Source organism: Schistocerca nitens, chromosome 5 (genome assembly GCF_023898315.1).
Source record: "Schistocerca nitens isolate TAMUIC-IGC-003100 chromosome 5, iqSchNite1.1, whole genome shotgun sequence".
Lineage (NCBI taxonomy): Eukaryota > Metazoa > Arthropoda > Insecta > Orthoptera > Acrididae > Schistocerca > Schistocerca nitens.
In genome coordinates, this window is record NC_064618.1 from 384,036,575 (window position 1) to 384,063,725 (window position 27,151).

Genomic DNA, 27,151 nt, shown 5'->3' on the forward strand with positions numbered 1-27,151 from the left:
CTAAACTGGCTACAATTAAAGGGCACACAACACATCAATGTTGAAGATGTATCCAGATAACAGGAGACAGCTGTGCCTCCCCCCCCCCCCCCCTGCACCTCTCTTGTGAATGCCTATGCCTCTGTCTGATTTGGTAAATCCTCCTGATCACTGTCTGTCTCAAGATTTTAGAAACCACTTAACCACTTTACTTAGTGTGTTAGTGGCTAGAAAGGTCAATGTCTATCCAGTCTGCAAATTAAGGTTTTGGTTTCTACAAACAATATCAATATATCTGTCCTCAGTACGAACCTTCCTCCCTTCCCCACATACAAACAATGCTAACATTTGTAACTGTTAAAATTTTCTGTTAATGTTCATGCAGCTTATCTCTATTTAAAACACAATAAAATTTGGTCAAAATCTTTACGACACTCACAGTTTTCATCCCCAGAAGGTCAAGAGATTAATTTAAAAAGCTTAGAAAGAGGGAGCACATACATATAGAAGTTCACTTAGATTCTATGGTGTGTTGAATCTAGAAACTTAAGGTAACGAAGGGTAGGCAGGAATTCAAAGACAAATAAAAGCGATCAAGAATTACCATGTTATTTTATCATTAAAAAATGTAAATTTTTGTGAGGAACTGTCAGACAGGCACTTACAGCCCCAGACTCATCACTGTCATCAATCTGCTGTGCAACTGGTGCTCCAGTGACCACAAAGAGCATTAATATGTGGGTCGCAGAAAGGGGGTCAGCTCACAGTGCCCCTTGCACTGACTACCAATGACACCTGAACACCAACAAGCCCGTTTGCAGTGGTGCCGGGCATATTTTGACTGGAATCTCATTGACTGGAGTACAATTGTCTTCAGTGATGAGGCCCACTTCAAACTGAACAACAATGACCGGCGAATATGTGTCTGGAGATAACATGGACAGTGGTGGGATACCAACCCGTCTGTCACCTGCCATATGACCCGACAACTAGAAGTGATGATCTGAGATGATATTTCATTTCATAGCAAGGCCCCTTTGGTTGTCACCCTTACAAATGGCTCTGAGCACTATGGGACTTAACATCTATGGTCATCAGTCCCTGTCACCCTTACAGCACAATGATATTTTGTGCCCCATTTTTTCTTGTAAATTGGAAGCCATCCTGGACTTACATTTACGGGTACTTCAACAATATTCTATGCCCTGCTTTGTTCCCACGAATGGGAAGCCATCTTGGACTTACATGTCAGAGATACAATGCCTGCTTGCAGGTGGCAAGAATTTCTACTGGTTGTCTTAGTGTGTGCCAAAACATACGAGTACTATGAGCATGACTCTCCAACCATCTCAGGATTTTGATGATCCAATGCACCAATTGGACACAATTTGGCACAATATCCCTCAGGAGAACATCCAACACCTCTGTCAATCAATGTCAAGCCAAATAACTGTTTGCACAAGAGCCAGAGGTGGAACACTGCATTACTGACTAGCTCCATTTGCAAAGCTCTTTCTCTTTCTCCTGAATATATCATCCACTTTTCTGAATACTCATTTGTTTCAATAATCATTTGTTTGTCAGTACATGTACATCAAATCTACATATTTCCATCCCAGTCAGATAATTCCTTCATGGTGTATTGTTTTGTGTTAAGAGTGTACTAAAATACAATTTGACCAAGTTAGGATTTTTGTGTGTCCAGTAGTAAACTGCAAGAAGTCCAATGTATGGGTGAAATAATATTAGAGATTTTCTACATTGGAGGATAACAGAATCTTAGAGTATTGGCGACAATCCTACTACAGAAAAGCCTATTTATCAGAGACAAAGTAATCTTTTCAAAGAGTGTAGGTGAGAATGTAGTTAAATGCTGCATAACTCAAAGGACCCAATTTAGTACATAATGACTAATATTTTACTTAAAAAGAGTAATCTTTCCATTTTGTTTATAACCTAATTAAGATAAGTCGGCCGCAATCATTCAGATAAGAAAACTACAAACAGCCTGATTTGGGCAAAGGAGGCAACAGAGTGTTCTGCCTGGCTCTCAGCAGGCTAAGTCAGCTGCTGAGGCATAATCCCCTGACACGAGGGTTAGCAAGTTGGGGAGATTAAGAGTCTGCCAGGGGATGGCTAGGTTGGGACAATTCAGCAAAATGTGGACCGTCCTTGTAAGAGAGGAGATGACGATGAGTCAGCCAATTACGGCCAATGTGTAGCCAGCAAATTACAGCAAGTCACCCAATTATAGCCGATGTGCAGCCAGCAAAAAACGGTGAAGTCCTTGCAAGAGGCCTCCACAAATTCATAGTCTCCTTTATCACCCCTAGTTAGTTTGGTGAAGTCAGAGTGACCCATTCTGTATTCCAGATCCCTAAAACTTGATGGCGTAATACCAATCAGATGTCTGTTTATGAAATACTTATCTAAAAATTTGTCTTGCTGGTAGCCAGTTTGGCCGGGCTATCAGCGAGTTCATTCCCTGAGATCCCACCAACGTGGCCCGGGGTCCAGACAAAGGACACTGATTGTCCATGTTGTTCAAGGGCTTACAGGGAATCCTGGATAGCCATGACCAAGGGATGGCAAAAGTAACACTGGTCAAGAGCTTGCAAATTGCTCAAGGAGTCGCTGCAGATGAGGAAGGACTCACTGGTCCAGGAAATGGAAAAACTTACGAACATGAGAAATGGCTACTAACTCTGCAGCGAAAATACAACAGCCATCAGGCAAGGAGTGCAGTTCAATATGTCCCATGTGAGTATAAATAAAGCTTACGTGAGCCATTAGCATGGACTACTTCTAAAACCTCATCGAGCCATTAGTATGGTCTACTTCTGAAGCCCCAGATGAGCCAAGTATGGAGAATAATTGGTGGTGGAGGGCCTCGGAATTAACTGAGTCTTTCAGACCTTGTGAAAGTTCATGATGAAGCTGTGGCTGAGGGGTGCACCATGCAGGTGTTCATGTGTGGGCTGGAGGAGAGATGGTAGAGGAAACAATTCAGTTCAGAGCAGAGTAGTGTGATCTGTACTCCCGCTGAAGAAACAGCTCGAGGCATATTTGGGCCCGGCCTCCTTTTTCAGGAAATGTGTGCCCAACTAACTATTAAATAGTGATGCAGCATTGCACTTACCAAGAAAAAACAACATTTGGTTATGGACAAATCAATGGCAAAAAGATCTTGAGAACATAGAGGAGGCACTTGTCAATGCTGATATTTTAAACCACACTGACATGAGCCAGGAATTTTGTCTAAGTACAGGCCTGGGAGCATGTCTTTTCAAATTAAACAGCTAAATGGTAAACAAACACCAAGAATTATTAGCTTCACAAGTAGAAGGCTTACAGAGTGAGAGAGGGCGTACTCTGTATCTGAATTCTAAGCACCTGCTGTCATGCAGGCATTTCAAAAATTTGAATATCATTTATGGGGCAGACACAAAACGTTTACTGTGATCATCAAGCCCTCTCATTTCTCCTAACCTGCGAACTACTACACAGAAAGATAGCTCGATGGTGCCTATATTTACAAGAATTTGGTTTTGAAATAGTGTACACTAGGAGTGAACAACACATAATGGCTGTTGTGCTATCGAGACTGCCACATGGTTTGGATGATTTTTTGGAATTTACTGAACAGATATCACAGTCCAACCAATGTAGGACAGAACCTATCAACCATACTTTGCAAAACTGTAAAGCTCTCTAGGACATCTGCAAGAAGAGGATTGGCACTGGCAAAAGGTAAGAAAAAAGTTACAGGAAGCTAAGGACAATAATGTAGACAAGTTCTACATGACATATCAATAAGCACTATTTCATAGACACACACCAGAACAAGAAAACTGGTGTGTTTGCTTACCAGAGGACTATGTTGATAACTTTTTTTAAGTATACTCTTAACTTGTCGAAAACTACAGTGTCTCCAAATGTACACGCAAAAATTACCACCTACTGCTATTTCCTGAATATGAAACGCAGGATACAACAAGTGATCAGAAAATGTATAATATGCTGAAAAACTCAACACACAAATAAGCCTGGGTGGAACGAATTACGTCATTCTGACAAAACCACTTGAATTAGTATCAATGGACACAGATGGTCCATATCTACAAGGAAAGGGGGCACTGAAATATGTGAAAGCATTGCATGATGTCTCTTCTAAATACCTCAAATTATATGCTGTAGGGTCAGTAACTTCAGGACCAATCATAAGGAGAATAGTGGAAGATTACTTCCGAAGAGTAAGAAAGTCAAAGATAATCTTGACTGACAATGCATCATATTTCACCAGCATGAAATGGAAAGAATTTGTCAGTAAATACAGCATCAAACACATACTAGGATCTTGTTTTCATCTGAAGGCCAACCCAATTGAAAGAGTATTCAGAGAGTTTAACCGATTCATCCGTACATATAGTCCACAGAAACACCTAAGTGGATTGCATTACTATCATCATTCCAACAGGTCGTAAATAATTTACCACACACAACTACTGTTTTGACACCCACAGAGTTGACGTTCAAGAAAGTTATGATAGACGAATGGGCAAAACCTTTACTAAAGACATATAAAAAAGAAATCACTGCGGAGAAGAGAAAGCTCTAGTAACCTCAGAGGAAAAGGCAGAAGCTAGGGAAAAATAAATAAATAAAAACATATGATAAGAGGTTAGGACGTGTAACTAAATTCCAAGTGGGCCAGGATGTGTTGCTGTGATCCCATCCAAAGTTGACAAAATACAAGAAACTCAGTCACAAGTGGTAATTATTATACACTGGACCATTTGTAATACTCAGTATTCCACATCCAGAATGTTACTGAGTAGTGTATCCCAATAGTGGGAAGGGAAAGGGATTGTATCCACATAAAGACCTGAAAAAGTTTGTTCATTGACAGAAACCAATACAATCAGTACACACAATATGAAAGAACATATATCAGTTCAATAGCAAGCAAATCCTACACCATATATGGGAGGAGGTACTGTAAATGAACTTATGGACATATCATGTATTAAACACCTAATCAGGGCCAATAAGATCACTATGATAAAATTCAGATATTGCCAGGTAATACAAAGGTAGGATTATTTGGAAGGGTGTTTAACGACATAGTTTGAGAAATACATTCTGGCCTATGGAACGTGATTGCTGTGAAGGGAAGAAGCAATTCTGACTTATAGGAATAGTAGTGGGAGACATGTAGATGCTGCATACACTACTGCACATGTCGAGAAACTTGATGCACATGCAGAACGATATGGCTTATTAATAAAGCACGGTGGTAACGTAAAACCGTTCACATACCAAAACCCTACACAACAAGCAACGGTACTGATACCAGCACAGAAATTAAATTAATAAAATAATATGTATATAACAGGATTAAGGTAATTTAGAAGGAGTATTTACGATGAATAGGGAATTGAGAAAAGTATAAAGCTAAATTAAGTAAAATAAACACTACTACACAAAAGGGTAGAGGAATGAAAGAACATGTACAAGACAATGAAAGGGAAGTAAATTCAACAAACATTACACCTCATTTTGAATTAAACTAGTATTTACACTAGATACTGTGAGTTACAGTTGGACTTTTTTATCACATAAGCCAACTACAGTATTTAAACAAAACTACAAACTATACAGAAAAGAACTGAAAATCAAGTACCATATATTAAAAGAATAACTACTAGCTTATTTATGCTATACATTAGATTACACAACGTTACACATGAAACCATTTGTGTAATACTGCAGGCATAAACAGAACAAGCGGCTGGTAAGTCGAAGGGACCTAGAACAATATCTGTGTTCATATTAAAAACAAAACGTGTGTTCACGAACACAAGGTTTAGAATACTCTAAGAATTTAACTCCGCTGAGGGTGAAAGTAAACAAAAAAGATAATACTCCCACATAAGGAGCCAGTACGAGTAAGTGATTAAAGGATGAATGTGATGCGAGATGACCCACAGGCAACGACATACCTAGCAGTTTAATTATTGATAAGAATACTTTCTAAGGAATGATGCAAAGCCGCATCCCAAATAAACACAGCAATATTATGGTGGTAGGTACCTTTGAAGATGGGCCCACAGTACTGCAAATGTTGTGCGTATGAATGTATAAGTACCGATATGTATGTGGAGTGGGAGAGTTATTTGGAGATTAAAGTACGTGAAGGAATTTATGAAGTAAAGGAAAGATCTACTACCATAAAAAATGAGTTAAAAGGTAATTTACTATGAGGCAAATGACACACGGTGTAAAGATCAAATAATATTTTAAACGGCGAACTGTGCTAGCGAAAATGCCTACCCCTCTCTGGGTATGTACATTAGTCATAAGAAGGGATACTAAGAACTGTAAGTAATACAATCAAAACTTTAAACCATTACGACATCTGAACATAATTACTGATAAAAGTGTATGGCAAGTACAAGAAGTAAAACCCAACTCCAGTGGAAATGCAAGTTGGAAATGGAGCAGTCTTCTGGGCCAAGATATGAGCGGATGAGTAAAAATGTACATGATGGAACTTTTTAAGCTGGGAGACTAAGAACATTTAAAGAAGAATTGTCTAACAGTTAACACAAGTACATGTAGGTAGCACGATAAGCACACATGAAAACATTAGATACAATGAAATGTATGCTTGATTATGATATGATAAACTTCAGATGAAGTTTGGACAGAAAATCCACATTTTTCCTTCATTCAAAACCCACAGTTCCCTGTAGATAATAGATCTCTTTTCCGCTGAGTTGATAGAGGTATCACTGAATGTAGTTGTGTTCTGTTACTGTTAGAAGACACAAGGACGACAGATTATTTCAGTTTCCTTTTTCTGGCCACTTGTAATAAAGGGAGGATATGTAAATAAATGAAAATAAGGCTGCTTTTCTTTTGTTACAAAAAAGAGAGGAAGGAAAACTTACATGTGTCAGCTCAAGAATGTTAAGAAAATTGAAGTTTACTTCTAAAATAAAACCTCCGATTCTTGAATATAACCTTGTAATTATATGTAATATTTTCTGTATACTATGTAAAGACAATTACATCATCTTGATGCAACACGTACCTGAACCATGTGAGGTGCAAAAAGTGATACTGGTGACTTACTACCATGAATACAACATGTGCCTGCCACAAGGATAAAACGAGGATAAACCTTCTATTGTGGCGCAACATGCACTACGTGGTGTTGATTGTAGAAAGTGGCTTTTTTGGACTCTACAGTGTTTTAAGGTTCATTGTAGTCTACAAACAAATGGACAGGAATTTACACAGCTCCTTCATTGTGATATCAGAAAAAAAGAGAGGCCAATCATCGACATGCCGATTGTACGAAGTGGTTTCTTTGGTCTCTACAGTGATGAAGAGTTTGTTGCAGTCTACGAACTGGAAGACAGGAACTTATATGGCTCCTCTGTTGTGGTTCCGACAGGTATAAGAGGCCCACGGAGTCACGATGCTGTGTGGACATACTGACTGGCTACAGTAGTGTGCAATGATTATGCACTAACAATGTGGAGTGGAGACTTGACTTAAACAATCAATATGCCCACTGCAGGGATAATATATAAGAAAATACCACCTGAAATAAGGAAGGCATAGAGAAGAGAAACAAAGTATATTAATATTGTAAATGATGTTACTGTACAAAAGAGTTTTGTCAAGTGAATATTAAATAATCGGTAAAAGTTAATAAAAAAAAAATTGTAATTTAATGTCTGCTCTGGGCAGAGAATAAACAACCCCTAACCAACCAGAAAAGTGCACCACTACTGCATACTGTCATCCAGTAAAGTCTGGACAATACCAGTACACAGTAGGGCGGCAGTTGTAGTGTACCTAAACTGGAATGCCAGAAGAATATAATTTTTTAGCTTGCTTCTCTTTCTCTTTCTTGTCATTTACAGGAAGATAAACCTAACATGACTGTATAACTTATGGTATAGAATCCATGTTACCTCACCAATTTCAATGTTTTTCATGTTCATTTGTTAACAGTTTTCATTCATTAACCACTTGTCTAGTTTCTGATGCCTCCGTGGTAGCATGTTTTATGGAGACTGTTGTGTTGGCAGAAGAGCCAACACCATGTTACGATTGGAGGCCGAAATGCATGTGTTTTAGCTCACGCAGGCTGGAGTGAGGAGGGAAGAACTATACTGACGTGAGGTCTGGAACATGACAAGGAATTACAATTCAGAAAGCGGACGTAGCTAATTTGATACTTAACTTTAATCCATTAATGATGAACGTCGCTCTTGACAGTACATGACTCACAATATTATCTGTTCAGAAGACATAGTAACTGAATATGGCGCCTTGCTAGGTCGTAGCAAATGACGTAGCTGAAGGCTATGCTAAACTGTCGTCTCTGCAAATGAGAGCGTATGTAGACAGTGAACCATCGCTAGCAAAGTCGGCTGTACAACTGGGACGAGTGCTAGGGAGTTTCTCTAGACTAGACCTGCCGTGTGGCGGTGCTCGGTTTGCAATCACTGATAGTGGCGACACGCGGGTCCGACGTATACTAACGGACCGCGGCCGATTTAAAGGCTACCACCTAGTAAGTGTGGTGTCTGGTGGTGACACCACAGAGACGCTCTGTCTTTGTGTGAAGGGAAAAAGTGTAAACTCGCATTAAAAAATATTCAGTACAGTGGTCATTACAAGTTTGGAGTGCGGTTTGATTTAGTAGGAGAAAAAACCTATGACCATTAGGATTCCTTCTACAACAATTTTATATCGCAACGACAATGCCTTATCGATGTGATATGGTCAGAAGAAATTTATTTATCTTGTAAGAAGAAGATCGGGGGGGGGGGGGGGGGAAAAAAAACACCTTGCAATTCAGCGTTCATTCGATGGATGGTACTTATGGTCCTGGAGAGCCTGGCTACGGCCTCTAATGGCCTCTGCGATTCCTAATGAGTAACAAGAAACTGTCTTCCGTTGGGGTGGTCCTGAGAAACAGGGGATCACTAAATCTGCTGCCGAAAGACTGGTTGTAGTTTTATTCTGGATTGCCTCATCAACATCAGTGTCGTGGGGAGCCAAGGGCAACAGCAGATGTGAAAGCATCCCAGTCAACACTGTTGAAAACCCATCTGGGCAAGCATCCAGCAGAGTTATGCTGAGGGAGAGACATGAAGATCAGGAAGGTCACTACCAAACACGACGCTGTGGACACACTAGTGGATGGATGGGAGAAGACAAGAGCCACAGATGGAAAAATCAATGGCCAAGAAAGTTCTGTGTGGCTCACTGAAGTTGGTTAGTTGGTTGGTTGATTTGGGGGAGGGTACCAAACAGTGAGGTCATTGCTCCCATTAGATTAGGGGACATCAGCCGTGCTCTTTCAAAGGAAGTGTCCGGGCATTTGCCTGAAGCGATTTAGGGAAATCACGGAAAACCCAAATCAGGATGGCTGGACACAGATCCCACTGAAGTGTTTAGGGACATCAGTATTCACAAGACAGAGGTGAATTTGTGCCAGTAAGTTTTTGAGGTCTTCACCATGGCCAGTGATCATTGTTCCACTACAAAGGGTTATGGACAATGAAATTACTCAAGAATAGGAAAGGTGGGGAGGGGGGGGGGGGGTAGGGGCAGGGGGGAGTAGACTGTTGGGGGAGCTGAGAAACCAATGCAAACAATATGTTATGAGGCACTTCACCATTGGGAAGGACGTAAACACTCCAGAAGGTAGAACTGCAAAACGCACTTACCTGAACAACCATAGCCTCCATAGGTGTATTAAGAGGCACACTTTCACTCTATAGAATTTTTGGAATGTATGTGTGAACTGTGTCCGACACATGCCGTATGTAGCATAATTCTTATAATATCCCCCGGTACCCACAAAGGGCCTGGGTCTGCAACGTTGGAAACCAAGTCTCCTGAAGAGCTATGAAGAAGGCAGGAGAAGTGCTTAAAAGATGTTGTAGCTCAGCTAGGTGGCGGAAAAAACCACTACTATTCCACTGGAGAATAATGTTGTCAACATACTGTGAGGCCATGAAGAGACCAAAGAGACAGTTTATGTCCAGGGTCACCCACTGCCACTGGTTGAGGTGTTATGGCATCAACACACATAGGTTTTGGATTTGATTGTGTGGTAAACTTGGGGCCTCAGGGGCTGCCAGAATCTCCGTCAGCCACACAAGTGGAACGGGAGATTTGGTGGTGTGGGGGCCATCGTGATATCACTGTTCTTGGAGGACTACTACTTATCTTTCCTCTCCTTCGAGGATTTGGATGACTGTGAGGCCTCCTCTGAATCAGTTTCAGGTAATGATGATCGTGAAGCCCTATGACCTGCACCCTGTGTCTCCAGCCTCTGGCTGGTGTCTGGTTGCAGACTGATAGAAACCTTGAACAGAAGTGTCCAGAGGGACCTTTTCCTGTCGAGAGAAATTGATTTGTCTCTAGCTGGGAGGTGGGAGCCAATGTTCCTGGGGACATGGGTGGGAAGGTAATGACCCTAAATTAGGTGTGGGGGAAGCAGCAAGAGGAGAGCCCCAACTGTCAGGGGGAGGGGGGGGACAAGGGGGGGGGGGGAGGAAAGGAGCGCAGGCATGGTCGAATGGCCCTGACGGCCCACTGTTGGAGGTGGAACAGGTGGGAGTACCGCCGCCAAAGGATGCGACATCGTCATAGCTGTAGCATGTGACACTGTTGTACATGTGTGGTGCAACCGCTCATACTACTTCTTTGCCTCTTGGTAAGTTAGTTTGTCGAGAGTCTTCTATTCTCGTATTTTCTTCTCTCTCGGGAAAATGGTGCAATCTGGTGGGCACAGAGAATGTTGCTTTCCAAGTTTGACACAGATGGGGGAAGGCGCTCAAGCAGCATTCCTGTGCAGCGGTCATTTAAAATCTCTGCAGATGGGGCTAGCATTGCAATGTGAAGACGTGTCCAAATTTCAAACACTTGAAGCGTCACATGGGGGCAACATACAGTTTCACATCGCATAGGTATACTATCACCTTGATCTTTTCACGCAATAAATTGTCCTCAAAGGTCAAGATGAAAGCAGTGGTAGCAACTTTATTGTTCTTTGGCCCCCTATGGACACAATAGACAAAGTGGACATCCTGACACTCCAAGTTGGCGCATAACTCATCATCAGATCGCAAGAGCAGGTCTCTGTGGGAAACGTTGCCCAGAACCATATTTAGACTATTACAGGGATTGACAGCCACTGGTATGTCACCCAGCTTGTTAGAAGTCAGTACCATCTGTGAATGGGCAGGGGATGCTGTTTTGATTAAAACTGACCCACTTTCCATTTTAGGGATGGCGGAAACTTCCCCAAACTTGTCTTCTGTGGTCTCCACAAAGAATAAGGGCTTTGTGGCCTAGAAGGTATCTCCATCAGTGTTTCTCTACTTGGCACTTAGCTCTATGTTCCTCCCATGGTCTAGAAACAGAAGGGAACATTTTAGGGTTGTATCTCTCTCCGCATTAAATGAGAACTTTCCTTCCCCAGAGACTGCTGCACCATTGGCTGCCAGTGGGAGATAACTTCATCTGCTTCATTTGTGGCTCATCCGCCATGGTGCCAACCATTCTGAACGGGGGCTCTCCCCACCCAGCCTCAGCAATGGCTACCTGGCCACTATTCTGTCGCTCAAATTCCCTGTGCTCCAGTCATGACAGGCGCACGCTCCTTGGCATAGATTATGAGTTTCCAATTCAGGCACCAACAGAGCAACGCCTGCGTGGTCAGGGGGCCACCACCGTGCAGGTACATGACGAGCCCCCCCCCCCACCTGCCATTCCCACAACGAGATGGCTACCACACTGGGTTTTGGGTGTACTATCTTATTAAAGGGAAGGGCGCAGAAACGGAAAGACAGAAAGGTGGAGACTGCATTGGCCAAGCTTCCCTGCATGATCTGCACTTAGGAGAATTTTGAAAATTTGTCACAGGCAAACCCACCAATGGGCACCATGTATTTATTTAATGAAAAGTTGTGGGAGTATAAGCTCGCAGAATGGGAAGGAAGTAATGCTGCAAGTGCTGGGGCCTCATGGTAGCCAAACACATACTCATAAGAAGAGATGGGAGCCCCCTTGGGTTGGGGGTTGGGGGTAGGGGGGGGGGGGGCAGCAGGTGGGGTCTCAGTCATTAAGTGAAGAAAATCAGTCACTGCATTGTCTGTGGTCAAATGTAATGCCTGAAATTTGGCATTCTCAGCACACTATAGATCTCATAATATTGAATTCCCCAACGATTTACGATATGGAATGCCCCATGTTTCTAGCTCCAACTACCTACCCACATTCAAAGTCTGTTAAATCTTTTCACATGAACCACTGGAGTATAAATGACAGCTCTGCCAATTCACTAAGCTTTTATAACTTGTTTACACAATACTACCACCATGTGTTTCTGTAGATACAGCTACCCCATGACTTTCGTCATCTTAGTGTGAAAGTACATACACTACCTTGTTTTTGGAATTAACAGCTTGGTTTGTGGGGAGAAGAGAGGACAGAGTGGAGGAAGTTAAAAAAGAAAGGCAGGTTCCTCAGATCCCAAGATCCCTCTCAGCCTCACTTCCATCACTGGAATAAATAAAATTTTTACGGTTTGCTGGATACAGCACACAAATTTATAACAAAGCTAACCCCTGTAACTGAATAGGAGGAAAGTGAGAACTTAAAAAAAATCTCATACGGAAAAATTATTTCAATGAAGCGGAATATGAATATCCCGAGAACACGCTATATTATTAACACACCATCTTCTGCAGCAATTAATGATTAACTAATAATGTTAATCTGCTTCTACTATTAAATTTCAATTAACAAAAAGCTGCAGCTCTGTTCTGAAATACTATTTGTTTGGTACTATGGACTGAAGTTTTATTTACAAAATCTGTTGAAAATTATCTGGACACCTCTATGTAACGTGGAACTGACCCTAGATGTCACGGGACGTGGACCTGCCTGTATAAAAGGATGTGGGGAGTATTGTGTTGTCAGTAAAGTAGTAGTAACAACTGAGCGGTTTTGTCAGAGAGCTATGTGACTTAAAATTAATAAATTATTAATTACTGGATTCACCTGAGTAATAAATCTATCACGGACATTTCGACTCACCCACAGGAGCCAAAGTCGACTGTTAGTGATGTGATTGTGAAGCGTAAATGTGAAGGAACAACTGCAGCTAAACAATGGCCTGACAGCCCTTATGTACTGACAGACAGGGACCATCAAGCATTGAGGATGGTGGTTGTAAAAAAGTCAAATGAAGTCAGCAGAATATGAGTTCCAAAGTATTACCAGCATCCCAACCAGCACAGCGACTGTGCATATGGAACTGGTTGGTTGATTGTGGTTGAAGGGACCAAACAGCAAGGTAATCAGTCCCTTGTTTTAAAGGTGGTCTATTCGGACGGATTTACATCTCACAAGAGGGGGGGGGGGGGGGGGGACGTAAAAGTGCAGTCGTGTTGTCAATGGTGAAAACAAAAGGAGGGAAGTCAGCAAGTGGGCAACCCCAGGCTATGCTAGAGGCAGGAAATATCCCACCCCAATGCAGTACAGGCAAGACCACCTGCTACTTAAAACCATTCAACCACTAGAATGTAAAAGTGCGTATTGTAAAAGGAAACTAACCAAATCTAAAAAGTGATAAAAACAGAGTAAAAGGGAGATAAAAGAGGATCTTGGCCAGGGAGGGGAGTCAGGAATCTCCAAACACAGCTTACAGTGGGAGACACCCCAACCCTCACCGCCCTGGCCCTACTCCAGAGAGAGATTAAAAACCTTAAAACTAAAAATAAAAACCACTTTCATGGAGGAAACTGAGAACCAGTTCCACCATCCGGGAATCGTCTGTCAATATTAAAGGTAATGTGCGGGGAAGTCCGTACTTAGTACGCAAAGCCAAAAGGAGGGGGCATTTCACCAAAATGTGGGCTAGTGAATGGAAGGCCCCACAACCACAAAGAGGAGGTGGCTCATTACGCAAAAGAAAACCATGGTCAGCCAGGTATGGCCGATGCAGAGATAACACAGAGTGGTCAAGTCCTTTCGGGAGAGGCGGAAGGAAGAATGCCATGGGACAGGTGTCACCTTAATCGCACAAAGTTTATTAGACAGGGAGGTATCCTCCCAAGAGTTGGCCCATGATTGTGCGAAGTGGGATTTGATATGAAGCCGTAAATCCGCCGCAGGAGGGGTTACAGGGAAGGGGACAGGGGTTAAGTGACTGCTCCCCCAGCCGAACGATCAGCAAGCTCATTCATTACCTGGGATACCCACTTGACCAGGGACTCAAAGGAAGTCAACGGAACAAGCAGCATGGTGAAGATCAGCGAGATAGTCATGGATGGCAGAGACCAAGGGATGGCAGGAAAAACACTGGTCAATAGCCCGAAGGCCACTCATTGAGTCCATACATAACAAAATGCGGCAGAGTTGGGACTGTTTAATAAAGGTAAGGGCCTGGGAAATTTCCATCAATTCAGCAGTAAACACCCCACACGCAGTTGGGATTTTGCATCCCAACACAGGACGTGAAGGCATATCCCACATGATCAGCAGATCTAGAGCCATCAGTGTAAAAAACAATAGCATCCTGAAACTCTCATAAAATTCTGCGGAAAAAACAGCAGAACACCATCGGGGGAACAGAATCTTTCGGACCTCGGCAGAGATCCATCAGAATCCGGGGCCAAGGAACTAACCAAGGGAGGGCGGGGGGGGGTGTTGGGGAGGGAACGTGGGAGACAGGACAAAGAAGGAAGCTGAAAATCAGTAAACCCGCCCAAGGGCAGGAATCAGGTGGGCGATGTCCTTGGTCTGGGAGCAGGATAGAATAGGAAGGACGAGTGGGAGAGGAACGGACAGTGATTGCATAAGAAACCAGAAGCTGGGACCACCGAACAGAAAAGGGGGGGGGGGGAGATCCCAGCTTCAACGAGGAGACTATCAACAGGGCTAGTAGGGAAGGCACCAGTGGCCAAACGGATACAACGATGGTGGACCGGATCCAGGAGGTGCAGTGTGGAAGGAGCAGCCGAACCATAAACTTGACAACTATAGTCCAAGCGAGACAGCACTAAAGACCAATAAAGGCAGAGAAGAGTGGAATGATTCGCACCCCAAGGGGTGTGGGCAAGGAAGCAAATGACATTGCGTTAACGGAAACATCCTATCTTCAGAAGTCTGATATGAGGCAGCCAAGTGAGCTTCTTGTCAAAAAGAAGACCCAGGAAACAAAACTGTGGAACCACAGGTAATCGTTGTGCATCGAGGTAGAACTCCAGATCGGGGTGGACTGCAGTATGGCAATAGGAGTGGACACCCGCGATTTTAAAGGAGAGAATTGAAACCCGTGTGAGAGGGTCCATGCAGAGGCATGCCATATAGCAACCTGGAGCTGCTGCTTTGCAGATGCCATCGAAGAGGAACTAACCCAAATGCAGAAATCATTCACATACAGAGCAAACGACCAAAGGAGGCAACAAGTCCAGTTATAGCAATGAGGAAAAGAAGTACACTCAATACGGAACCCTGTGGGATGCCATTCTCCTGGGTCCGTGGAGAACTAAAAACAGTACCAACCCGAACCCTGAACGACCAATGGAACAGGAACTGGCGGATAAAAATCGGGAGTGGGCCCCAAAGATCCCACTCATGAAGCGTAAGTAAGATATGATGGCGCCTACCTGTGTCATAGGCCTGTAGAGACTTTCAGATAGGATGCATTATGCCCGTGTGCAACCATTAATGCATTTTGCATGAAAAATTTAAAACTCTGCTTTGGTCTTCAGCAGAGAAGCATTATATATAAATGGACATTATTGTCATATCTTTTGCTGCAGTTTATACTTCACAGTTCTTCTAAAACTGAGTTTTGTAATTTGAGGCATCTATCTAATTAAAAAGGTCTATGTCATTACATGTGCGAGTAACAGCTCCAGCTCCTTATTAGGTCTATGCAAAGTGTTCTGTTATTTATTTAGCATAAATTCTTCGTGTTACATTTCACAGATTAAACATCTCAGAGGCAAGAATATAGAACAGGGCTATGCAATGAAATACATGTTTTGTGGAAGCTTGTGTTGAGACAAGAATGCAAGGGGCTATGCCCACAACTGGATGTAACTACCGAATTATAAAGCATCAAACAGACAATATGTGATCTCTCATGTTTTATTGGTGTGGTCTATTAACAGCGTGCTTTAAGGTGTTCTGACAAATCGTTTTTTCCATTTTATGCATAAAATTATGACAACTAACCCAGCTGTCTTCTTCAGGTGCTGCAAATTTCGCTTTTATTTGTGTTTGTTACCTGGATTGTGAATTATAATTGGCCTCATGTCACTAACTATAGCTGAATTTGTGTCCTGATGCCCATTACGTCCTTTCATGGTTTTTCGGAGCCCACATTGTTATTGTGCAAACCACAAATTCTCAGCCCTGATGTACATGATGGTTGGTGAGGTCATTAAGGTCTTGCTGCCCATGGAAAGAGGAATATCGTATGGGGAGGGCCTCCCAGCGAGTAGACCTGATCATCTGGTGCAAGTCTTTTGAGGTGACACCACTTCAGCAACTTGCGCATCGATGAGGATGAAATGATGATGATGAAAGATGACACAAACACCCAGTCCCTGGGCGGAGAAAATCTCCAACCCACCCGGGAATCGAACCAGAGCCCCTGGCATGACAAGCCGGCACGCTGTCAACTCAGCTACAGTGGTGGACTTGCTGCCCTTCAGTGCCGGGAAAATGCTAGAGAATTTGTGTTTCACAGAATATCAGTGGGGGCTCTGAAAAACAAAAGAGCCTCAAAGGGCATAGTTGGCGTCATGAGTCGCATCAAAGGGCATAGGTGACATCATGAGTCTAACTCTGCTATAAATGGACCAACAGTAGCTCACAATTTGGTTCAAGTCTGAGCAGTGAGTACACACAACAAAATTCACAGCAACTGAAAAAAAAGGATGGGCCGGTCACTCAAACAATGTGCATAAAATGAAAAAATAACTTGGCACAACAACTGGAAACACACTATTAAATATATGGAATAATAAGTAGCTGAAGTAACTATATCAGATACTGAAGTCAAAATAATCACAGTGCGTGCTACGAATTTGGGAGAACAGTGATCATAATTCTAAAAGTTTGCAAGATATTGCCAAAGGCCTACAAACAAAAATAATTTTGTGGCAAATGACGTAAAGCCAAAAATCTCTAAATTGACTATTTATCAACTAGCTGAGTTTTTTCCATGACATACATTGGTAGCAGCAGCAGATTTTTTTCTCAAAATCTCCAGCTTTGTCAATTTACAATCACATTATCACCTTCCAATCTAACCCAGGCCTCAGGTTACACTACAGCTCAATCCCAAGAGAGCCTTCATTTCAAAGAGGTAGAAAAAATTACATATATTGTGGTGACAGGAATCTATGACACCCTTCTGTGACCTAACAAATCCAACATAACCAGTGAAGAATATTGAATAGTTTCAATTGTGGCACTAAAATGCATCACCTCTTTATCATCTTTCATTGTTCCCCTAAAACTGTCTTTCCAATGGCTACTTGAAACAGGCACTTGTCAACCAATGTACCTTAGATAAGCCACACCCTGACTGACACTGTCCCTGTTTTAGACTTTTAGCCTGTCAGAGACACAAGAATACAAATATAGACAGAATATATTGTACATATTTATAAGGCCTTTTGTATATAAATGCCACTGGCAGAGACTGAATACTAAAATTACTTTGCTCAGTATGTTCAGTGTCATGCCTAATTTATCTATAATCAGTGCTTATCTACAGATTTCATACATTCACTTTGTTATATGATTATTACAGTATGATTTGTCTACTAAGTACTGGGATGATAATATGCATCTTCAAGTCATGGTCACCTGCAGTCTGCCATCCAGAGTACGCTGAATTGTAACACATTTACTTGGATGAGCCCCATTTGTTGTAATGGCTGTTATTAAACTGTCCAGTTCATCACGCTTTTCCTGCAAAGAAGAATTTCATTGTTTTAGTCAGCAACAATAAATTAGTTTTTCTTATGCTAACTTGGGCTGTTTGTGATACAATTTTATCACCACTAACTGAAGACATATTTAAGAAGTATGTAAGAATTTGGGACTAAATCGCCATGATGTGGTGAAGCAATCGAGAAGATTCCCTAGCATAATCAAAGTCCTTAATAAATTGTTTTACAGTTTATAATCAACTGGGCCTATAATTTTCCCTCTTTATGGCTCATTTAAAATATATGTTAACCATGTCTGTATCAGTAGCGAGATGTCTCACAAACAGCTTTACTGCAGCCACGGGAGAGTACACGTGTGCGTGTCTGTACTTCCTTTAGAAAAACAGCATCTAGAAAACTACCAGTATTGGTCCATGTATTTATGCAGCACACATTACAGGAATAAGAGGTCATTTCTGATGGAACTGTAGGTTCAAAACAGACAAGGCTAGAGATGGAAATTGGATATGTACTTTTCAAAGGAACCACTCATGCATTCATCTTGTGTTGAAGGGAAATGTGGAGAAACCTAAATCCGTATGGATGGATGGATGAGCACTTGAGTTCACTCCTGCCAAATGATAGTCCAGTGTCTGAAAGACTGGGCCATCTTGTTACTTACTCTCATTTACAGTAATACCATTATCCAGACAAACAGTTCCCAAAATTCCTTACTCAATTTTATATCAACATTCACTAACATTAAAGAATCTATTTAATTGAACAAAGGTTATTTCACCTGTACCGATGTGTTTGTCATCTCAATTGCTATGGAAACCTTCTGTAAGTCTACAAACCGTTCTCCAGTCTGTATACAAATGTAATCATCGTAAAGACATTACATTTTGACAATGTTCAATATCTACCTTTATTTTCTGAAAAAGTGTTAAGCTGATGTCTTGTCTTTTTATGATTCATTTCAAGTATATGTAGTGCCATCACTGTGAGTAGCTCTTTCCTTCACGATGAGGGCCTGTAGGTGCAGCAGTGCTACGCAAATGGATCACACTCAAATCTAGGTGATGTCTACTAGGTGAGTGGATCACAGAGAATGTCTTCAGTGTTTGTACGTCCTTTTTGTCTTTACTTTAGTGCTTTCTGTTCTTTTCTGCATTGACATGTCACTAGTGATTCTTCCACGTTTAAAATCAAGTAGGCCTACTAACTTTAAGGACAAAAGTGTGATCTGTTGTCATTCACTACTAATATTGTCAAAACTAATTTCTGTGTTGGATACAAGGAACCCATAGTATCCACACTGTTATTCGGATTTACAAGGCCTCAAAACAGATACTGCACAACTTCTACAGTTGTTACAAGCAGTATCCTCCTCTTCCTATGCTATTACCATAGTTTGGTAGATCTACACACACATTTCCTCTTTTCAGTTTGGTAAAGTAATGTCAATATAATAGAAGAGAAATGATATCTACTGTTACTGATCTTTAAAACATTAAGGCCTTATATCATTAGATTACTGTACCTATATATGTGACTCTACTATGTTATGTGTTCTTAGGAAGTAATTTTTCATCTGATATAAAGCACAAGTATTTGATCAGATCGCAAAAAAATACAAACTGAATAACGGGTCTAATACTCGATCATAGTGCCCGTATATAATTTTCAGAGGCCGACTGATGACAAGAAGTTTAAGTATACTATTTATAATGTACCACGAAATAATGCGACTACTGACGTGTCGGACAAATGATCAAAATCATTCATCATGTTAAGTTTATGTCACATAAATTTTGTACTTAGCACTCTATGATTATCGACAAGTAACTGGTAGTGAATATGGATAACTACGTGAATTGTGTAATGGCAGTGAATTAAATTACATAACCTACCAGCCTGTCACTACTTAAAACACTTTGGCGGACACTAACTGGGAAATGAATTTACAGGTGTCCATAATGCGAACAACTGTTATCGTCGCTGACTAGGTTATTACCTTCCTAAATACACGAAGTAATCAGTTTATCAGAACACAAGACACGGCTGAACTGCTGTACTTAACTAAAGTCTAAAAAGTACCAACCTTCAATTTCTTCACTAAACTTTCAATAGCGCGTTTTGCAAAACCTTCTGATTCTCCTCCTTGGCGATGACACATTAAACTATGCACTATACTCAAGCAGGCGTCGGCTGATGTTGGTGCATTTGTTGTTATAGCAGTCATGTCTCGATCTGTAAGCAATATTAACACATTCACACCGTCTTACATCACAAGACTGAAACGTGGTTTCGTCCTGCTTTCCTATTACAGATGTCCATTACCTACCCTTAAGTTCTTGCTATTGATACAGTAGAGTTGACAGTCACAAAAAATCCACTAAGCTTGAAATTACGTTTATACTTAATTCAGTCATATAGGTTTACTGAGTATCATACAATTAAATAACAGGATTCACAACGTTTTTACATGTTTCCACTAAGACTGATATCACCCATATCTTCGAAATTACGCGTTTCACTTAAACTGATGGTCACAGAAAATCCAAACCTTCTGCTGTTGCCGCAGGACTGAAGAGGTGTCCGCCGCCAGACAAGCCTACCATTCTTGCAGTTTGTAGTGTAACACTCCTTTAATGACAGTCAATACTGTTTCTACATAATGTTCAACGACCACACTGAACGACAACGAATGTAAACATGTCTCCAGAGATGTTTACAGCAAATTCACTGAGCTTCCTACATTACCTAACCACAAACACTGCCTGCAGACATGCTCTAGAAACAAAAACACTACTACCGATTAGCACCACAGATGTCGATAGCACAAAACTAATGGAAGTTCATCTGTGGATTCCGACGCTAAGGTGTTTCCAATTGCAGCTAAAATTGAATTCATTGATTTCATCATATTTACATGTTTACCTCACTGTAGTAGAAGAAACACCAAATGCTCAATATATAAATGCATATTAGCAATATATTACGGAGAAGTAAGTTTAATGTCCCACCGAAGACGAACTCACACTAGACGACAACGCAACGTCAGGGGACGTCACCGTCAAATGGCGGAGAGTCCATCACGCTAGACCGAACATCAACACGGCGTCAATTCCCTTAGCGCAATATCGAACGATGAAAGAGAGATTATGAGATACCATAGGCGGTAAAAAAAAAAATAAATCAGAATGTAACATCAGAATTAAGGATCTAAAGCTGTTAAAGTTTAATACAGACCAAAGAAATTTCTTCATTTCTTTTCTACACACACACACACACACACACACACACACACACACACACACATATATATATATATATATATATATATATATATATATATATAATACATAGACCATGTTTATCTTTTCCATTTTGTTTTTACTTTATTGAAAATGACGTAAAAATTGCATGTTTATCTTTTCCATTTTGTTTTTACTTTATTGAAAATGACGTAAAAAATTGCATTTTTCTCCTTCAGTAGAGCTTACAGACACATTATTTAATGCAAATTGCTTCATCAGTTTATGTTCTTAATTATACACAGTGTAGACGTCACTTCTCTTCGGTTACTGTAATAGATAAATAAGTATTTGCTTGCAGTTGTCTGGCATATATTGTGAAAGAACACCCAGTGTAAAAAATATGCAAGTCTTCAGCGAACAGTTAATTAATTAATTAAGTGGTCTAGAGATCATTTGAACGATTCTTCTTCCAAATTGATGTGAAACAAGTTAGTTTACAGGAAATTTATACATTTACATATTATGTTTTAGTATTATTCATACAACTACATTTACAAACTAGTTTTTTTTTTCAGGGCTACCAATTTTCGAATAGAAATTCATCCATCGCATAGAAGGAATTGTTGAAGAAAAGTCATGCTGTAGGTGTGGGCACCATTATTCTTCTCAAATTGTGCTGGATTATTTATAACAAATTTCATTAGCAAAAATACATACTGTGATGGTGCATTTCAAATGCCTAACTCCTCGAAGAGGTATCTACATGATGATCATAGGTGAACACCAGATGTTATTCTTACTGCTCAATTTTGTGCAATCAATACTACTTTCTGAGCGATAAGTCTCCCAAAAAAGTTATCCCATAAGACATTACTGAGTAGAAATATCAAAATTATTTCCAAGACTAGCGATTATATGAAGGGCAAAAGTAACTGCACATAAGCGTTTGAGAAACTCAGTATTACACTTCTTCCTGTTCCCTTTTTCATCAGATATGGATCCAAAAATTTTGAGCATTTTACCATAATTACTGACTCATATTCATGTGCTACATTAGCTGTTGGTATGACCCTATTTGTTTTAAAGAGCTGAATACAGTGTGTTTTCTCGAAAGTAAGGGAGAGTCCACTTTCAGAGAAACAATAATTGTTTGAAAAATATCATTAACAGTCTCTTTTGCGACTTTCTCTCTAATGGGATTTATTACAACACTAGTACCGGCTTGTAACATATATTTTCGTAATGATCAATAAATGTGAGAGAAATGAGTTTGTGTCAGGAAATACACATTACAAATGTGATGGCACGATGTGGTTAGTAACTTATCACACATCAAGAAATATATATTCAATTCTTTGAAATAATGAATCATTGTTGTTTTAGACCTTTCTGCCATTATATGCTATATTCTTCTGTGGTCATCGAGCATCATCACTGTTTGAAGCCTTGTTGACCATAAAATACTATTGTGATTTCTGTGTAAAAAGTGACAACGAATATTCGATCACACTTCATAAAAATTGATCTGCTAGTTCGACTTGTGGAAAATAAAATACTTAAATAACATGATGCAATGAGCAGTTGGTCACTTTGATTTCAGATAATGTAAGCACAATTTCCTGTTACATTTGCCTGAAAAATTTAAATTCATTATAAAATCAATATAGAGATATCAAGAGTTTCACTACAATAACTGGCAGTTCATAAGAATGCACAGTGTATGATTTCGGCGACATTACATCTTAGTACACTGAAGGCCAAAACAGAAGTAATACGTTATAGGAGCAAGTGTCTGCTTTCTTCAAAAACTATTTGTTTCCTTTAGAAATAAAATGATGTATTTTCTGACACAGGCCTCTTTTTACATTTCATATACACAGTCTCTTAATCTTTCTTAACGTTTGTTAATTAGTCATTAATATTACCAACTATTTGTAGTGCAATAATAAATAATATACTGAACTTTCTTCAAATGATAAATTTTTTTTGTAAGATACACTTTAGTTTTAAAAAAATAAGAGTACCAATTCTGCTTCCTGAAAGTTAAGTGTTGGGTCATTCACATGTCTAAGCAATAATATTGGAGTGAAAATTGAACCCTGTAAGACTCCCTTTGTGATTTATCTCAAGTCACTAACATTTTCTACCTTCCCAACATTGTTTTAATTAATCAGCACAACCGTTTCCATTCTGTTTGTAAAGTTTGATTCAAACTAGTTGTGTGTAAAGGCACCAATTACATAAAAGTTGAGTTTTTCTGGTAGTATAAAATGACCTGTCAAATCAAACTCATTGGAAAGGTCACAAAAAATATCAACTGAAGATATTTTACTATGTAAGGCTTGTAATGTTTGGTGGTTGAATATAGAAACGGCATTGTTGTTCGAGCAAGATCTATAATCCAAACTGTGATGTGCCAAGTAAAGTGTTTTTACTTAAATGCAGGACTACTCTTGAGCAAATTACTTGTATGAATACCTCGGAAAGGATGTTAGTAATAAAACTGGAAGATGATGTTTAAGTCTTTCTTGTAAAACGTTTTAACAATAACATGTTTTAATCTGCCTGGAAAAATTCTCTGTACCAGTGTTGCTATGTATATCAATGAGGACGAAGATAATTAAGTTAGAGCAATGGTTCAGAATTTTGTCTGAAAATCCATCAGCACCAAATGAGATACTGTTTTAGTATTTTTATAATTCTATCAGTTTTGGTGTAGGGTGTTTGTGCTCTTTATAGTTGCTTAAAGTTTTTAATTTATCCTCTTGCTACTTCAAGTCAACCATTTAATCCTGCTTTGGCTCCTATATTTAAAAGATGATTGTTAAAAGTACCTGCAATTTGTAAATTATCAGTCATACCAATGTCATTGTTCACTTACTGGTTCTCGTCTCCCATTTGACAATATTCCATATAAACACAAAATGAATTCGCAATAACGAATATGGGCTCCCACCAGCTGTATAATGGAAAGAGGGCCATGAAGATTTGTTCTGGTCGGTGACTCGAATGCGGATTTCCCACTTTTCGCATGCAGTCACCTTACCATTTGGCTATCTCAGCACAACTCACAGGCAGACCTAAACTTCTATATGTCACCAGCAATGTGTCAACAACCTATACTCATATGTCCATTATGTATATTCCCGTACAGGAGAGATATTTTACTTGAAAGTCACTTGCCCACTGTCGGAGTATAAATACGATATTGCGGTGCCTGTGTTATTCCAAATTACGATTCAAAGTTCCTTCAGACGTGCCTGCATGTTCGAAGGAACAGGCACGGCAGTACTAAGGTCATGAAAGACATGAAATATATTTGCAGTTTGCAAATATTGGGTACTGTCAGCTGTGTAAGGGATTGATAACAATGAAAGTTTGTGCCAGAATGGAACTTGAATCCAGATTTCACATTTATCACAAGTGGTCATCTTTCCATTTGGCTAGTCAAGCAAGACTCATGGGCACCCAAGCTTACATATATCGTCCAGTCTGCCACAAATTTTCATTGTTGTCATTGCATTATACAGCTTATGGTAGTCCTTATCCACAACTGTGAATACATTTAATGTATTTCATAGCAGATGTAGTGGTTGCAGTACCAGTTTCTTCAGACATGCATGCATGTACGAAAGAACTTTGCATTGTAATTTGGAATAACACGGGCACTGCAATATCGTATTTATCCATCAACACCGGGCAAGCAACATTCAGGTAAAATGTCTCCCCTGTTCAGGAATATACGTAATAGATGTTGTTGACACACAGTTGATGACATATAGTAGTTTGCATCAGGCTGCGATTTGTGCTCGGATAGCCAAATGGTAAGATGACTGCTCGAAATAAGCAGGAAATCTGGGTTTGTGTCCAGGTCAAGCACAAATTTTCAATGTCGTTATTCCATTATACAGTTGTCCATATCTGTAATTGCGACTACATTTCATGTCTTTCATAATGGCTGTAGTCGCCGCAGTGCCCGAAGGAACTTTGTTATGTAATTCGAAATAACTCAGGCACTGCAATATCATATATTTCATACAGTTTTAATCTTATTATCTACATAATTTCTTTCTTTCATGACATGGATACTTCAGACATTTTATGGCTTTCCTTAAAATGTTAAGTATTTTTAATTATGCAATTAATGTCAGATCTTGACTTACTCTCTCTTCCTCTTACATGAGTTATTAGTTCCCTTAGTTATCGATAACTTACTTGCTTTTTAATGGATTTTCTGGATATATTGTTAGTAAAGTTACTTTCAAATACTGACACAAATTCACTATGGAATAAACTGAATCTGACATTAGCATCTCTTTCTACATATACCTAATCCCATATCACCTCTTTTAACTTACTTTTAAAACACTGTATCCTGTGCTCGTTAATATGGCTTATTGCTTTGTACAAATCTCCCTCAGGGCTGGATTGTAAGGTACCATATTGTTTATTTATCTTGCTATACTTCAGTCGGAAAATTAACTACTGAAATTATATCCAAATAATATTCCATTTCATTTTTCCTATCTGTGTCCTTTAAGAGATCTGCATTGCAGCCTCTGTAACTACTAAATGTTTCTTACTGCCTGACAGGTAGCTCAACAATGCTTCTAGATGTCTAATAAGTAGGTGAATGTTTGCTAGTGGGGATCCATAAAAAGTTACAATTAAAAGACAAGTATTCCATAGTAGCAGCTTGTAAGTCCATGCTTCTGCACTGAAGCTCCAAAGAAACTGGTATAGACACGTGTATTCAAATACAGGGATATGTAAACAGGCAGAATACTGCGCTGTGGTCATTAACGCATATATAACAAAAGTGTTGTTACATCGGTTACTGCTGTTACAATGGCAGGTTATCAAGATTTAAGTAAGTGTGAATGTGGTGATATAGTTGGCACATGAGCAATGGGTCACAGCACCTCGGAGGTAGCGATGAAGTCGGGATTTTCCTGTACAACCATTTCACAAGTGTACTATGAATATCAGGAATCTGGTAAAAATGAAACCCTCACCATCACTGGGGCTGGAAAAATATCCTACAAAAAAGAGACCAATGACGACTGAAGGCGATCGTTCTATGTGACAGAAGTGCAACCCTTCCGCAGATTGCTGCAGATTTCATTTCTGGGCCATCAACAAGTATCAGTGTGCGAACCATTCAATGAAACATCATCTATATGGGCTTTCGGAGCTGAAAGCCCATTCATGTACCCTTGATCATCGACATTTGACTGTTGATGACTGGAAACATGTTGTCTGGTTGGACGAGTCTTGTTTCAAATTGCATGAGCGGATGGACATGTATGGGTATGGAGATAACCTCATGAATCCATGGACCTGCATATCAGCAGGGGACTGTTCAAGCTGGTGGAGGCTCTGTAATAATGTGGGATGTGTGCAGGTGGAGTGATACAGGACCCCTGATACATCTAGATACGACTCTGACAGGTGACATGTATGTAAGCTTCCTGCCTGGTCACCTGCATCCATTCATGTCCATTGTGCATTCCGACGGACTTGGGCAATTCCACCAGGACATTGTGACACCCCACATGTCGAGAATTGTTACAGAGTGGCTACACGAACTGTCTTCTGAGTTTAAACATTTCTGCTGGCCACCAAACTCCCCAGACATGAACATTATGGGACATATCTGGGATGCTTTGCAATATGCAGTTCAGAAGAGATCTCCACCCCCTCAAACTCTTACGGATTTATGGACAGCCCTGCAGGATTCATGGTGTTAATTCCGTCCATCACTACTTCAGACATTAGTTGAGTCGATGCCACATCATGTTGTGGTACTTCTGCATGCTCCCGGGGGCCTACACGATGTTAGGCAGGTGTACCAGTTTCTTTGGTTTTTCAGTGTAGTTTGTTTTCTGCACAAAAATTGCTAGTTTCTATATT

General features: G+C 40.3%; 1 protein-coding gene across 3 annotated transcripts in view; it reads right to left on the reverse strand.

Annotated features, from left to right (window-relative positions):
- Positions 1–20,779, reverse strand: part of LOC126259659 (mothers against decapentaplegic homolog 4) — a 171,667-nt gene extending 150,888 nt beyond the window's left edge. For 2 of the 3 annotated variants that reach the window (XM_049956594.1, XM_049956591.1), the window contains exons 1-3: positions 20,545–20,779; positions 20,080–20,228; positions 17,911–18,015 (exon numbers count right to left, since the gene is read on the reverse strand). In XM_049956594.1, coding sequence (XP_049812551.1) covers positions 17,911–18,015; positions 20,080–20,228; positions 20,545–20,599 — 309 coding nt within the window. In that variant the 5' untranslated portion in view covers positions 20,600–20,779. Of the gene's footprint in view, positions 1–17,910; positions 18,016–20,079; positions 20,229–20,322 lie in introns of all 3 variants that reach the window. The other variant, XM_049956592.1, reaches the window with a different exon arrangement.
- Positions 20,780–27,151: the final 6,372 nt, after the last annotated feature.